This window comes from Salvelinus alpinus, chromosome 3 (genome assembly GCF_045679555.1).
Source record: "Salvelinus alpinus chromosome 3, SLU_Salpinus.1, whole genome shotgun sequence".
Taxonomy (NCBI): domain Eukaryota; kingdom Metazoa; phylum Chordata; class Actinopteri; order Salmoniformes; family Salmonidae; genus Salvelinus; species Salvelinus alpinus.
In genome coordinates this window covers 84,670,454-84,683,070 of record NC_092088.1, presented here as the reverse complement: position 1 = coordinate 84,683,070, position 12,617 = coordinate 84,670,454, and the positions used below count along the sequence as shown (strand labels likewise).

The 12,617-nt window shown below is 51.6% G+C and overlaps 1 protein-coding gene across 22 annotated transcripts in view; it reads left to right on the top strand.

The window, feature by feature from the left end:
* The window catches only part of LOC139571467 (neurexin-1a-like), an 865,000-nt gene that overhangs the window by 668,084 nt on the left and 184,299 nt on the right, over positions 1–12,617 (top strand). For all 22 annotated transcript variants that reach the window (XM_071394377.1, XM_071394372.1, XM_071394379.1 and 19 more), the window contains one exon: positions 11,832–12,003. In XM_071394377.1, coding sequence (XP_071250478.1) covers positions 11,832–12,003 — 172 coding nt within the window. The remainder of the gene's footprint in view (positions 1–11,831; positions 12,004–12,617) is intronic.

Below are 12,617 nucleotides of genomic sequence, written 5' to 3'. Positions count from 1 at the left end.
GGGAGGGTAGAGGAGGGCTGGATCTGGTGGGGGGATAGAGGAGGGCTGGATCTGGTTGGGGGTAGAGGAGGGCTGGATCTGGTGTTGGGGTAGAGGAGGGCTGGATCTGGTGGGGGGGGGGGGGTAGAGGAGGGCTGGATATAGTGGGGGGGTAGAGGAGGGCTGGATCTGGTGGGGGGTAGAGGAGGGCTGGATCTGGTGGGGGGGGGTAGAGGAGGGCTGGATCTAGTGGGGGGGTAGAGGAGAGCTGGATCTGGTGGGGGGGTAGAGGAGGGCTGGATCTAGTGTAGGGGTAGAGGAGGGCTGGATCTGGTGTTGGGGTAGAGAAGGGCTAGAGCTGGTGGGGGTAGAGGAGGGCTGGAGAGGGTGGCTGGAGAGGAGATTCTACACCTGCATTGCTAGCTGTTTGGGGGTTTCGGGCTGGGTTTCTGTACAGCACTTTGTGACCTCAGCTGATGTAAGAAGGGCTTTCTAAATACATTTGATTGAAATTTGATTGATTGATTGGAGCTGGTGGGGTAGAGGAGCGCTGGAGCTGGTGGGGGGTAGAGGAGGGCTGGAGCTGGTGGGGGGTAGAGGAGGGCTGGAGCTGGTGGGGGGTAGAGGAGGGCTGGAGCTGGTGGGGGGTAGAGGAGGGCTGGAGCTGGTGGGGGGTAGAGTATGTGTGTATGTACAGCAAGAGGGCTGGATTGGGGTAAATGGACTGGGAATGTGTCCCGAATGGCACCCTCTTCTTTATTCCACCCAGTTCCTACTGTTTCCCTGGGGAGTGGGGTAGAGGAGTGCTGGGTTTTGGTGAGCTGTAACTGGTGGGGTTAGAGGAGAGCTGGAACTGGTGGGGTGGAGGAGGGCTGGAGCTGGTGGGGGGGGGGTAAAGGAGGAATGGAGCTGGTGGAGGTGGAGGTCTGGAACTGGTGGGGGGTAGAGGAGGGCTGGAGCTGGTGGGGGTAGAGGAGGGCTGGAGCTGGTGGGGGTAGAGGAGGGCTCGAGAGGAGGGCTGGAGCTGCTGTGGGGGGGTAGAGGAGGGCTTGAACTGGTGGGGGTAGAGGAGGGCTCGAGAGGAGGGCTGGAGCTGGTGAGGGGGTAGAGGAGGGCTTGAGATGAGGGCTGGATCTGGTGGGGGGTAGAGGAGGGCTGGATCTGGTGGGAGGGTAGAGGAGGGCTGGATCTGGTGGGGGGATAGAGGAGGGCTGGATCTGGTTGGGGGTAGAGGAGGGCTGGATCTGGTGTTGGGGTAGAGGAGGGCTGGATCTGGTGGGGGGGGGGGGGGTAGAGGAGGGCTGGATATAGTGGGGGGGTAGAGGAGGGCTGGATCTGGTGGGGGGTAGAGGAGGGCTGGATCTGGTGGGGGGGGTAGAGGAGGGCTGGATCTAGTGGGGGGGTAGAGGAGAGCTGGATCTGGTGGGGGGGTAGAGGAGGGCTGGATCTAGTGTAGGGGTAGAGGAGGGCTGGATCTGGTGTTGGGGTAGAGAAGGGCTAGAGCTGGTGGGGGTAGAGGAGGGCTGGAGAGGGTGGCTGGAGAGGAGATTCTACACCTGCATTGCTAGCTGTTTGGGGGTTTCGGGCTGGGTTTCTGTACAGCACTTTGTGACCTCAGCTGATGTAAGAAGGGCTTTATAAATACATTTGATTGAAATTTGATTGATTGATTGATTGGAGCTGGTGGGGTAGAGGAGCGCTGGAGCTGGTGGGGGGTAGAGGAGGGCTGGAGCTGGTGGGGGGTAGAGGAGGGCTGGAGCTGGTGGGGGGTAGAGGAGGGCTGGAGCTGGTGGGGGGTAGAGGAGGGCTGGAGCTGGTGTGGGGTAGAGTATGTGTGTATGTACAGCAAGAGGGCTGGATGGGGGTAAATGGACTGGGAATGTGTCCCGAATGGCACCCTCTTCTTTATTCCACCCAGTTCCTACTGTTTCCCTGGGGAGTGGGGTAGAGGAGTGCTGGGTTTTGGTGAGCTGTAACTGGTGGGGTTAGAGGAGAGCTGGAACTGGTGGGGTGGAGGAGGGCTGGAGCTGGTGGGGGGGGGGTAAAGGAGGAATGGAGCTGGTGGAGGTGGAGGTCTGGAACTGGTGGGGGGTAGAGGAGGGCTGGAGCTGGTGGGGGTAGAGGAGGGCTCGAGAGGAGGGCTGGAGCTGCTGTGGGGGGGTAGAGGAGGGCTTGAACTGGTGGGGGTAGAGGAGAGCTGGAACTGGTGGGGTGGAGGAGGGCTGGAGCTGGTGGGGGGGGGGGTAAAGGAGGAATGGAGCTGGTGGAGGTGGAGGTCTGGAACTGGTGGGGGGTAGAGGAGGGCTGGAGCTGGTGGGGGTAGAGGAGGGCTCGAGAGGAGGGCTGGAGCTGGTGAGGGGGTAGAGGAGGGCTTGAGATGAGGGCTGGATCTGGTGGGGGGTAGAGGAGGGCTGGATCTGGTGGGAGGGTAGAGGAGGGCTTGATCTGGTGGGAGGGTAGAGGAGGGCTGGATCTGGTGGGGGGATAGAGGAGGGCTGGATCTGGTGGGGGGTAGAGGAGGGCTTGAGATGAGGGCTGGATCTGGTGGGGGGGTAGAGGAGGGCTGGATCTGGTGGGGGGTAGAGGAGGGCTGGATCTGGTGGGAGGGTAGAGGAGGGCTGGATCTGGTGGGGGGGTAGAGGATGTCTGGAACTGGTGGGGGGTAGAGGAGGGCTGGAGCTGCTGTGGGGGGGTAGAGGAGGGCTTGAACTTGTGGGGGTAGAGGAGGGCTCGAGAGGAGGGCTGGAGCTGGTGAGGGGGTAGAGGAGGGCTTGAGATGAGGGCTGGATCTGGTGGGGGGGTAGAGGAGGGCTGGATCTGGTGGGAGGGTAGAGGAGGGCTGGATCTGGTGGGAGGGTAGAGGAGGGCTGGATCTGGTGGGGGGATAGAGGAGGGCTGGATCTGGTGCGGGATAGAGGAGGGCTTGAGATGAGGGCTGGATCTGGTGGGGGGGTAGAGGAGGGCTGGATCTGGTGGGAGGGTAGAGGAGGGCTGGATCTGGTGGGAGGGTAGAGGAGGGCTGGATCTGGTGGGGGGATAGAGGAGGGCTGGATCTGGTGGGGGGTAGAGGAGGGCTGGATCTGGTGGGAGGGTAGAGGAGGGGTGGATCTGGTGGGGGGATAGAGGAGGGCTGGATCTGGTGGGAGGGTAGAGGAGGGCTGGATCTGGTGGGAGGGTAGAGGAGGGCTGGATCTGGTGGGGGGTAGAGGAGGGCTGGATCTGGTGGGAGGGTAGAGGAGGGTTGGATCTGGTGGGGGGATAGAGGAGGGCTGGATCTGGTGGGGGGTAGAGGAGGGCTGGAACTGGTGGGAGGGTAGAGGAGGGCTGGATCTGGTGGGAGGGTAGAGGAGGGCTGGATCTGGTGGGGGGATAGAGGAGGGCTGGATCTGGTGGGGGGTAGAGGAGGGCTGGAACTGGTGGGAGGGTAGAGGAGGGCTGGATCTGGTGGGAGGGTAGAGGAGGGCTGGATCTGGTATGGGGATAGAGGAGGGCTGGATCTGGTGGGGGGTAGAGGAGGGCTGGATCTGGTGGGAGGGTAGAGGAGGGCTGGATCTGGTGGGGGGATAGAGGAGGGCTGGATCTGGTGGGGGGTAGAGGAGGGCTGGATCTGGTGGGAGGGTAGAGGAGGGCTAGAGCTGGTGGGAGGGTAGAGGAGGGCTGGATCTGGTGGGGGGTAGAGGAGGGGTGGGTCTGGTGGGAGGGTAGAGGAGGGCTGGATCTGGTGGGGGGTAGAGGAGGGGTGGATCTGGTGGGAGGGTAGAGGAGGGCTGGATCTGGTGGGGGGTAGAGGAGGGCTGGATCTGGTGGGAGGGTAGAGGAGGGCTAGAGCTGGTGGGGGGTAGAGGAGGGCTGGATCTGGTGGGAGGGTAGAGGAGGGCTGGATCTGGTGGGGGGTAGATGAGGGGTGGATCTGGTGGGAGGGTAGAGGAGGGCTGGATCTGGTGGGGGGTAGAGGAGGGCTGGATCTGGTGGGAGGGTAGAGGAGGGCTAGAGCTGGTGGGAGGGTAGAGGTGGGCTGGATCTGGTGGGAGGGTAGAGGAGGGCTGGATCTGGTGGGGGGTAGAGGAGGGCTGGATCTGGTGGGAGGGTAGAGGAGGGCTAGAGCTGGTGGGAGGGTAGAGGAGGGCTGGATCTGGTGGGAGGGTAGAGGAGGGCTGGATCTGGTGGGGGGTAGAGGAGGGCTGGATCTGGTGGGAGGGTAGAGGAGGGCTGGATCTGGTGGGGGGGGGTAGAGGAGGGCTGGATCTGGTGGGGGGGTAGAGGAGGGCTGGATCTGGTGGGGGGGTAGAGGAGGGCTGGATCGGGTGGGGGGTAGAGGAGGGCTGGATCTGGTGGGGGGGTAGAGGAGGGCTGGATCTGGTGGGGGGGTAGAGGAGGGCTGGATCTGGTGTTGGGGTAGAGGAGGACTGGATCTGGTTGGGGGTAGAGGAGGGCTGGATCTGGTGTTGGGGTAGAGGAGGGCTGGATCTGGTGTGGGGGGGGGGGGGGTAGAGGAGGGCTGGATCTAGTGGGGGGGGTAGAGGAGGGCTGGATCTGGTTGGGGGTAGAGGAGGGCTGGATCTGGTGGGGGGGTAGAGGAGTGCTGGATCTGGTGGGGGGGTAGAGGAGGACTGGATCTGGTTGGGGTTAGAGGAGGGCTGGATCTGGTGTTGGGGTAGAGGAGGGCTGGATCTGGTGTGGGGGGGGGGGTAGAGGAGGGCTGGATCTAGTGGGGGGGGTAGAGGAGGGCTGGATCTGGTTGGGGGTAGAGGAGGGCTGGATCTGGTGTTGGGGTAGAGGAGGGCTGGATCTGGTGGGGGGGGGGGTAGAGGAGGGCTGGATATAGTGGGGGGGTAGAGGAGGGCTGGATCTGGTGGGGGGTAGAGGAGGGCTGGATCTGGTGGGGGGGGTAGAGGAGGGCTGGATCTAGTGGGGGGGTAGAGGAGGGCTGGATCTGGTGGGGGGGTAGAGGAGGGCTGGATCTAGTGTAGGGGTAGAGGAGGGCTGGATCTAGTGTAGGGGTAGAGGACGGCTGGATCTGGTGGGGGGGTAGAGGAGGCCTGGATCTGGTGGGGGGGTAGAGGAGGGCTGGATCTGGTGGGGGGGTAGAGGAGGGCTGGATCTAGTGTAGGGGTAGAGGAGGGCTGGATCTAGTGTAGGGGTAGAGGACGGCTGGATCTGGTGGGGGGGTAGAGGAGGCCTGGATCTGGTGGGGGGGTAGAGGAGGGCTGGATCTAGTGTAGGGGTAGAGGAGTGCTGGATCTAGTGTAGGGGTAGAGGAGGGCTGGATCTGGTGTTGGGGTAGAGAAGGGCTAGAGCTGGTGGGTGGTAGAGGAGGGCTGGAGAGGGTGGCTGGAGAGGAGATTCTACACCTGCATTGCTAGCTGTTTGGGGGTTTCGGGCTGGGTTTCTGTACAGCACTTTGTGACCTCAGCTGATGTAAGAAGGGCTTTATAAAAACATTTGATTGAAATTTGATTGATTGATTGGAGCTGGTGGGGGGTAGAGGAGGGCTGGAGCTGGTGGGGGGTAGAGGAGGGCTGGAGCTGGTGGGGGGTAGAGGAGGGCTGGAGCTGGTGGGGGGTAGAGGAGGGCTGGAGCTGGTGGGGGGTAGAGGAGGGCTGGAGCTGGTGGGGGGTAGAGGAGGGCTGGAGCTGGTGGGGGGTAGAGGAGGGCTGGAGCTGGTGGGGGGTAGAGTATGTGTGTATGTACAGCAAGAGGGCTGGATGGGGGTAAATGGACTGGGAATGTGTCCCGAATGGCACCCTCTTCTTTATTCCACCCAGTTCCTACTGTTTCCCTAGCTACCATCCAGTTAGGGTCTTTCAACCAGACTTCACTACTGACTGGAATATACCTAGCTACCCCTAGCTACTGTTTCCCTAGCTACTGTTTCCCTAGCTACCACCCAGTTAGGGTCTTTCAACCAGACTTCACTACTGACTGGAATATACCTAGCTACCCCTAGCTACTGTACCCCTAGCTACTGTTTCCCTAGCTACTGTTTCCCTAGCTACCACCCAGTTTGAGCCTTTCAACTAGATTTCGGTATTGACTGTAATATACCTAGCTACACCTAGCTACTGTACCCCTAGCTACCACCCGGTTAGAGCCCTAGTTACACCTAGCTACCACCCAGTTAGAGCCCTAGTTACACCTAGCTACCACCCAGTTAGAGCCTTAGCTACCCCTAGCTACCACCCAGTTAGAGCCCTAGTTACACCTAGCTACCACCCAGTTAGAGCCTTAGCTACCCCTAGCTACCACCCAGTTAGAGCCCTAGTTACACCTAGCTACCACCCAGTTAGAGCCTTAGCTACCCCTAGCTACCACCCAGTTAGAGCCCTAGTTACACCTAGCTACCACCCAGTTAGAGCCTTAGCTACCCCTAGCTACCAACCAGTTAGAGCCCTAGTTACACCTAGCTACCACCCAGTTAGAGCCCTAGTTACACCTAGCTACCACCCAGTTAGAGCCTTAGCTACCCCTAGCTACCACCCAGTTAGAGCCCTAGTTACACCTAGCTACCACCCAGTTAGAGCCTTAGCTATCCCTAGCTACCACCCAGTTAGAGCCCTAGTTACACCTAGCTACCACCCAGTTAGAGCCTTAGCTACCCCTAGCTACCACCCAGTTAGAGCCCTAGTTACACCTAGCTACCACCCAGTTAGAGCCTTAGCTACCCCTAGCTACCACCCAGTTAGAGCCCTAGTTACACCTAGCTACCACCCAGTTAGAGCCCTAACTATCCCTAGGTACCACCTCGTTAAAGCCTTTTAAACTAGATTTCTGAAGTTATACTGACAGAGAGAGAGAGAAAGAGAGAGAGAGCTAGAGAGAGAGACCATGTGTTTGTGTTTGAGTTCCTCTCTCTCTCGCAATTAATTTTCAATTAAATGTAATTTAAGAGGCTTTATTGGCATGGGAAACATATGTTTACATTGCCAAAGCAAGTGAAATAGATAATAAACAAATGTGAAATAAACAATAATAAATCTATTCTCTTTCTATCTTTCTTACTTTCTGCCTCTACCCTCTGTCTACCCCCACCTTTCTGTCCCTGTCTCTCCCTTCCCCTGCCCTCTCCCCCCTCTCAAATCATTTTGCTTTAGAAAATTGAAAAGGCATTTTGTGACTAAATGCCGGGAATTATTTAAAGAGACATTGGGGAGCATTAAATGGATATTGAAGGAGTACTAATAAAAGCATCACTATAATTGCTTTCATCTCTTCCACTAACACAGTTTTTTATGTATTTTTGCTGTAATTTGTGGAGTGAGGGAGTGTAGTGGGGAGTGAGGGAGTGTAGGGGTAGTGAGGGAATGTAGGGGGAGTGAGTGTAGGGGGAGAGAGGGAGTATAGGGGGGATTGAGGGAGTATAGGGGGGATTGAGGGAGTATAGGGGGGATTGAGGGAGTATAAGGGGGGGTGAGGGAGTGTAGGGGGAGTGAGGGAATGTAGGAGAGAGAGTATAGGGGAGAGTGAGATAGTATGGGGGGAGTGAGGGAGTGTAGGGGGAGCGAAGGACTGTAGGGGAGAGTTTGGGAGTGTAAGGGGGTGAGGGAATGTACGGGGAGTGAGTGTAGACAGATGTGGGCGTAGGGGGAGAGAGGGAGTGAAGGTGGAGTGAGAGTGGGTAGGGGGAGTGAGGTAGTGAATTACTTACTGTAGCTTTAATGGTATCAGTTGATACAATCTGGTGTTAACTCTCGGCTTCCTTTGAAATGACATTTATAAACCAGAGGAACGTCCTAGTTTCCGTAATCTGGTGTGACACACTACAAGTGTTTCTAATTGGGGAAGCTAGAAGTAGCTTTTGGCTGTGGGATGTGCTCACTGCTTACTCAGTGTTAGAGTGATTGGGCAGAGAGAAAAAGGGAGGGAGATAGAGAGGTGGGTGAAAGAGTGAATGAGAGAGAGAGAGAGAGAGAGAGAGAGAGAGAGAGAGAGAGAGAGAGAGAGAGAGAGAGAGAGAGAGAGAGAGAGAGAGAGAGAGAGAGAGAGAGAGAGAGAGAGAGAGAGAGAGAGAGAGAGAGAGAGAGAGAGAGAGAGAGAGAGAGAGAGAGGTTATGCTGACTGGATAATCTCATGCAGTGTGCTGCTGTACTGTGCTGTAGGGTTGAGCCTCCAACCAGCTGCTCCCTTCAAAGCAGCTCAGAAAGAGAGAGGCAGATTGAGAAATAGAGAGAGAGTGGGTGGAGAGAGAGAAGGAAATGTATGAACATATTAGAGACACATATTTCCCTCAGATTACACAGATCCACAAAGATTTAGAAAACAACCCCAATTTTGATTAACTCCCATATCTAGTGGGTGAAAAACCACAGTGTGCCGTCACAGCAGCATGATTTGTGACCTGTTGCCACAAGAAAAGGGCAACCAGTGAATAACAAACAAGAACAAATACAACCCATTTTTATGTTTACAGTGCCTTTCAAAAGTGTTCACCCCCTTGGCTTTTTTCAAATTTTGTTTCATTACAACCTTTAATTTAAATATATTTCTATTTGGATTTCATGTAATGGTGAAGTGAAATGAAGAAATTCTACAAAATTAAAACAGAGAAGTGGTGCGTGCATATGTATTCACCCCCTCTGCTATGAAGCCCCTAAATAAGATCTGGTGCAACCAATTACCTTCAGAAGTCACATAATTAGTTAAATAAAGACCACCTGTGTGCAATCTAAGTGTCACATGATCTATCACATGATCTCAGTATATATACAGTTGTTCTGAAAGGCCCCAAAGTCTGCAATATCACTAAGCAATGGGCACCACCAAGCAAACGGCACTATGAAGACCAAGGAGCTCTGCGAACAGATCAGGGATAAAGTTGTGGGGAAGTACAGATCAGGATTGGGTTATGAAAAATATCTGAAACTTTGAACATTAAATCCATTAAATCCATTATTAAAAAATGGAAATCATTTGGCACCACAACAAACCTGCTAAGAGAGGGCCACCCACCAAAACGCACGGACCAGGCAAGGAGGGCATTAATCAGAGAGGCAGCTCCACAGCGGGAGATTGGAGTATCTGTCCATAGGACCACTTTAAGTCGTACACTCCACAGAGCTGGGCTTTACGGAAGAGTGGCCAGAAAAAAAGCCATGGCTTAAAGAAACAAATAAGCAAACTAATTTCGTGTTCGCCAAAAGGCATGTGGGAGACTCCCCAAACATATGGAAGAAGGTACTCTGGTCAGATGAGACTAAAATGTAGCTTTTTGGCCATCAAGGAAAACGCTATTTCTCGCGCAAACCCAACACCTCTCATCACTCCGAGAACACCATCCCCACAGTGAAGCATGGTGGTGGCAGCATCATGCTGTGGGGATGTTTTTCATCGGCAGGGACTGGGAAACTGGTCAGAATTTAAGGAATGATAGATGGAGCTAAATACAGGGAAATTCTTGAGGGAAACCTGTTTGTCTTCCAGAGATTTGAGACTGGGATGAAGGTTCACCTTCCAGCAGGACAATGACCCTAAGCATACTGCTAAAGCAACACTGGAGCTGTTTAAGGGGAAACATTTAATCTTCTTGGAATGGCCTAGTCAAAGCCCAGACCTCAATCCAATTGAGAATATGTGGTATGACTTAAAGATTGCTGTACACCAACGTAACCCATCCAACTTGAAGGAGCTGGAGCAGTTTTGCCTTGAATAATGGGCAAAAATCCCAGTGCCTAGATGTGCCAAGCTAATAGAGACAAACCCCCAAAGAAATGGAGCTGTAATTGCTTCAAAGGTGGCTCTACAAAGTATTAACTTTGGGGGGTGAATAGTTATGCACGCTCAAGTTTTCAGTTTTTTTTTGTCTTATTTCTTGTTCTGTCACAAAAAACGAATATTTGGCATCTTCAAAGTGGTAGGCATGTTGTGTAAATCAAATGATACAAACCCCCCAAAAACCCATTTTAATTCCAGTTTGTGAGGCAACAAAATAGGAAAAATGCCAAGGGGGTGAATACTTTTGCAAGCCAGTGTATTTATTTCACCTTTTGTACTTTAACTAATTGCACATAATATGGCATTTGAAATGTCTTTATTTTTTGGGAACTTTTGTGAGTGTAATGTTTACTGTTAATTAGTATTGTTTATTTCACTTTGTGTATTACTAGAGCTCATTACAACACATGCCTGACCTGTGTCGGGGGCAGAGATGGTGTGACAATGACAAGGCACGGAACAGACACACAGTATTGAACATATTTTTGGTATTAGTTGATTCCATTTGGTTTATTCTTGTTTGATGCAAAACACTGAACCAATCCGTATCAATCAGATCTGAATGCCATATACATTCTGACAAGTTTATATTCCTACCTTCTGATTGGACTCTAAATCACCAATTGTTAAACTGATGAGTAGGTTAAGTTTTAAACTGTGCTTTGGGGCACACAGCAATATACAGATGGTCTCTCTCATTACCCGGAAGTCACAATAGCCATGCTGATATAAAAATAATAAGGAGAAAAGCGTCAGTAAATAACTGAGTTGGTTTATTAAGAGAACACACAAGGTAGTCTTTTAACAAAGGCAATCAGTAAAAAACATTGCTCAGCCCCCTGAGTTATTTGCATTACCGAACCAATATGTAGCCTACTCATGTTTTTATTATTTTGTTAAATCCAGATATCAGTGGCTAAACAGAAATAAATATTGATTGTGGACGTTGTTGTAACACTTGATTAGAATTGATAACTATATGTATAGTGACAAGGAAATCGATTCAGACAGCATTATACTGAGTATTACTTCCTTGTAATGTCTCTGATTTGATTAGCTCACTATTTCCTTTCATTGTGTAAACATAATCAGAGGGTATCTACAGTTCAGTGGCAACGCGTGGATGTGGTCATCATCATCATCCTCACCACCATCATCATAATCATCATCATCATTATCATCACCATCATCACCACCATCATCATCGCCATCATCATCATCATCTCCATCATCACCAACATCATCACCATCACCAGCATCATCATCATCAGCATCATCATCGTCATCATCATCATCATTACCATCATCATCTTCTTCATCACTACATAAACACAATGACTCTTACACTTTGCTGTTCTTTATAAAGCAACCAAACATCTGCTTTGGAATATACAAGACACTTCCTTCTCATCAAGACACACTTCCTTCTCATCATGACACACTTCCTTCTCATCATGACACACTTCCTTCTCATCATGACACACTTCCTTCTCATCAAGACACACTTCCTTCTCATCAAGACACACTTCCTTCTCATCAAGACACACTTCCTTCTCATCAAGACACACTTCCTTCTCAGCAAGACACACTTCCTTCTCATCAAGACACACTTCCTTCTCATCATGACACACTTCCTTCTCAGCAAGACACACTTCCTTCTCATCAAGACACACTTCCTTCTCATCATGACACACTTCCTTCTCATCATGACACACTTCCTTCTCAGCAAGACACACTTCCTTCTCATCAAGACACACTTCCTTCTCATCATGACACACTTCCTTCTCAGCAAGACACACTTCCTTCTCATCAAGACACACTTCCTTCTCATCATGACACACTTCCTTCTCATCATGACACACTTCCTTCTCATCATGACACACTTCCTTCTCAGCAAGACACACTTCCTTCTCATCAAGACACACTTCCTTCTCATCATGACACACTTCCTTCTCAGCAAGACACACTTCCTTCTCAGCAAGACACACTTCCTTCTCATCAAGACACACTTCCTTCTCATCATGACACACTTCCTTCTCATCAAGACACACTTCCTTCTCATCAAGATAAACGTCCTTCTCATCAAGAAACATTTCCTTCTCATCTATAAAACCTTATTTTCTCTTTCTTTTTTGTGTCAACAGGAAAAAGGAAACATTGCAGTTATATTTAATGTTGGAACGGACGACATAAATATCGAGGAAACAGCAAAGTTTGTAAATGATGGAAAGTACCATATAGTGAAGTTTACGCGGAGTGGCGGTAACGCCACACTACAGGTGGATGACCTACCTGTCATAGAGCGCTATCCCACAGGTAAGACACCCACGCCGTATTACCTTCCCAGCATCCTCTGCTCACAGTGCTCTCTACCACACTTTGAATGTACCTGTACTTGAAATGACCAAAAAGGGTATCCTAACTGTTGTCAGGAGAAGGTTTAAAAAAAATTGGGCTATTTATAAATGGTGTATGACATGTTTTTGGTTGGTGTGTCATATATATACTGTGCTTCTTTCTCATAATAATACTGTCCGTTTTTTATACAGTAACCTTTGAAATGTCAACATGTCAGTAGAATGATGACTTGTGTGTCTTGAATTCACAACATTTGAACTACTAAAAGGCTTTGACAAAGGCTACAGAGGATCCAAGTCAGATGAATGATTTAATGTCTTGTTATATGTGACAGCATTTGTCATGTTCCCACATATAGGCTACTCTAACCAGGAAGTGAACGTGTTCTGTTACCCAGGAACACCCATAGCTTTCACTGAAGTAAGTCAAAACAGCAAATTGAAATTGCCAAATTCTAGTGGATTATGAAGTATTTAGCCATATTTTAAATGGTGAAATTATGGCATGGGGTGGCATTTTATTTCCATGAAAATGTCCTACTGTCCACTAGGGGTAACGCGAGCATCTATTAG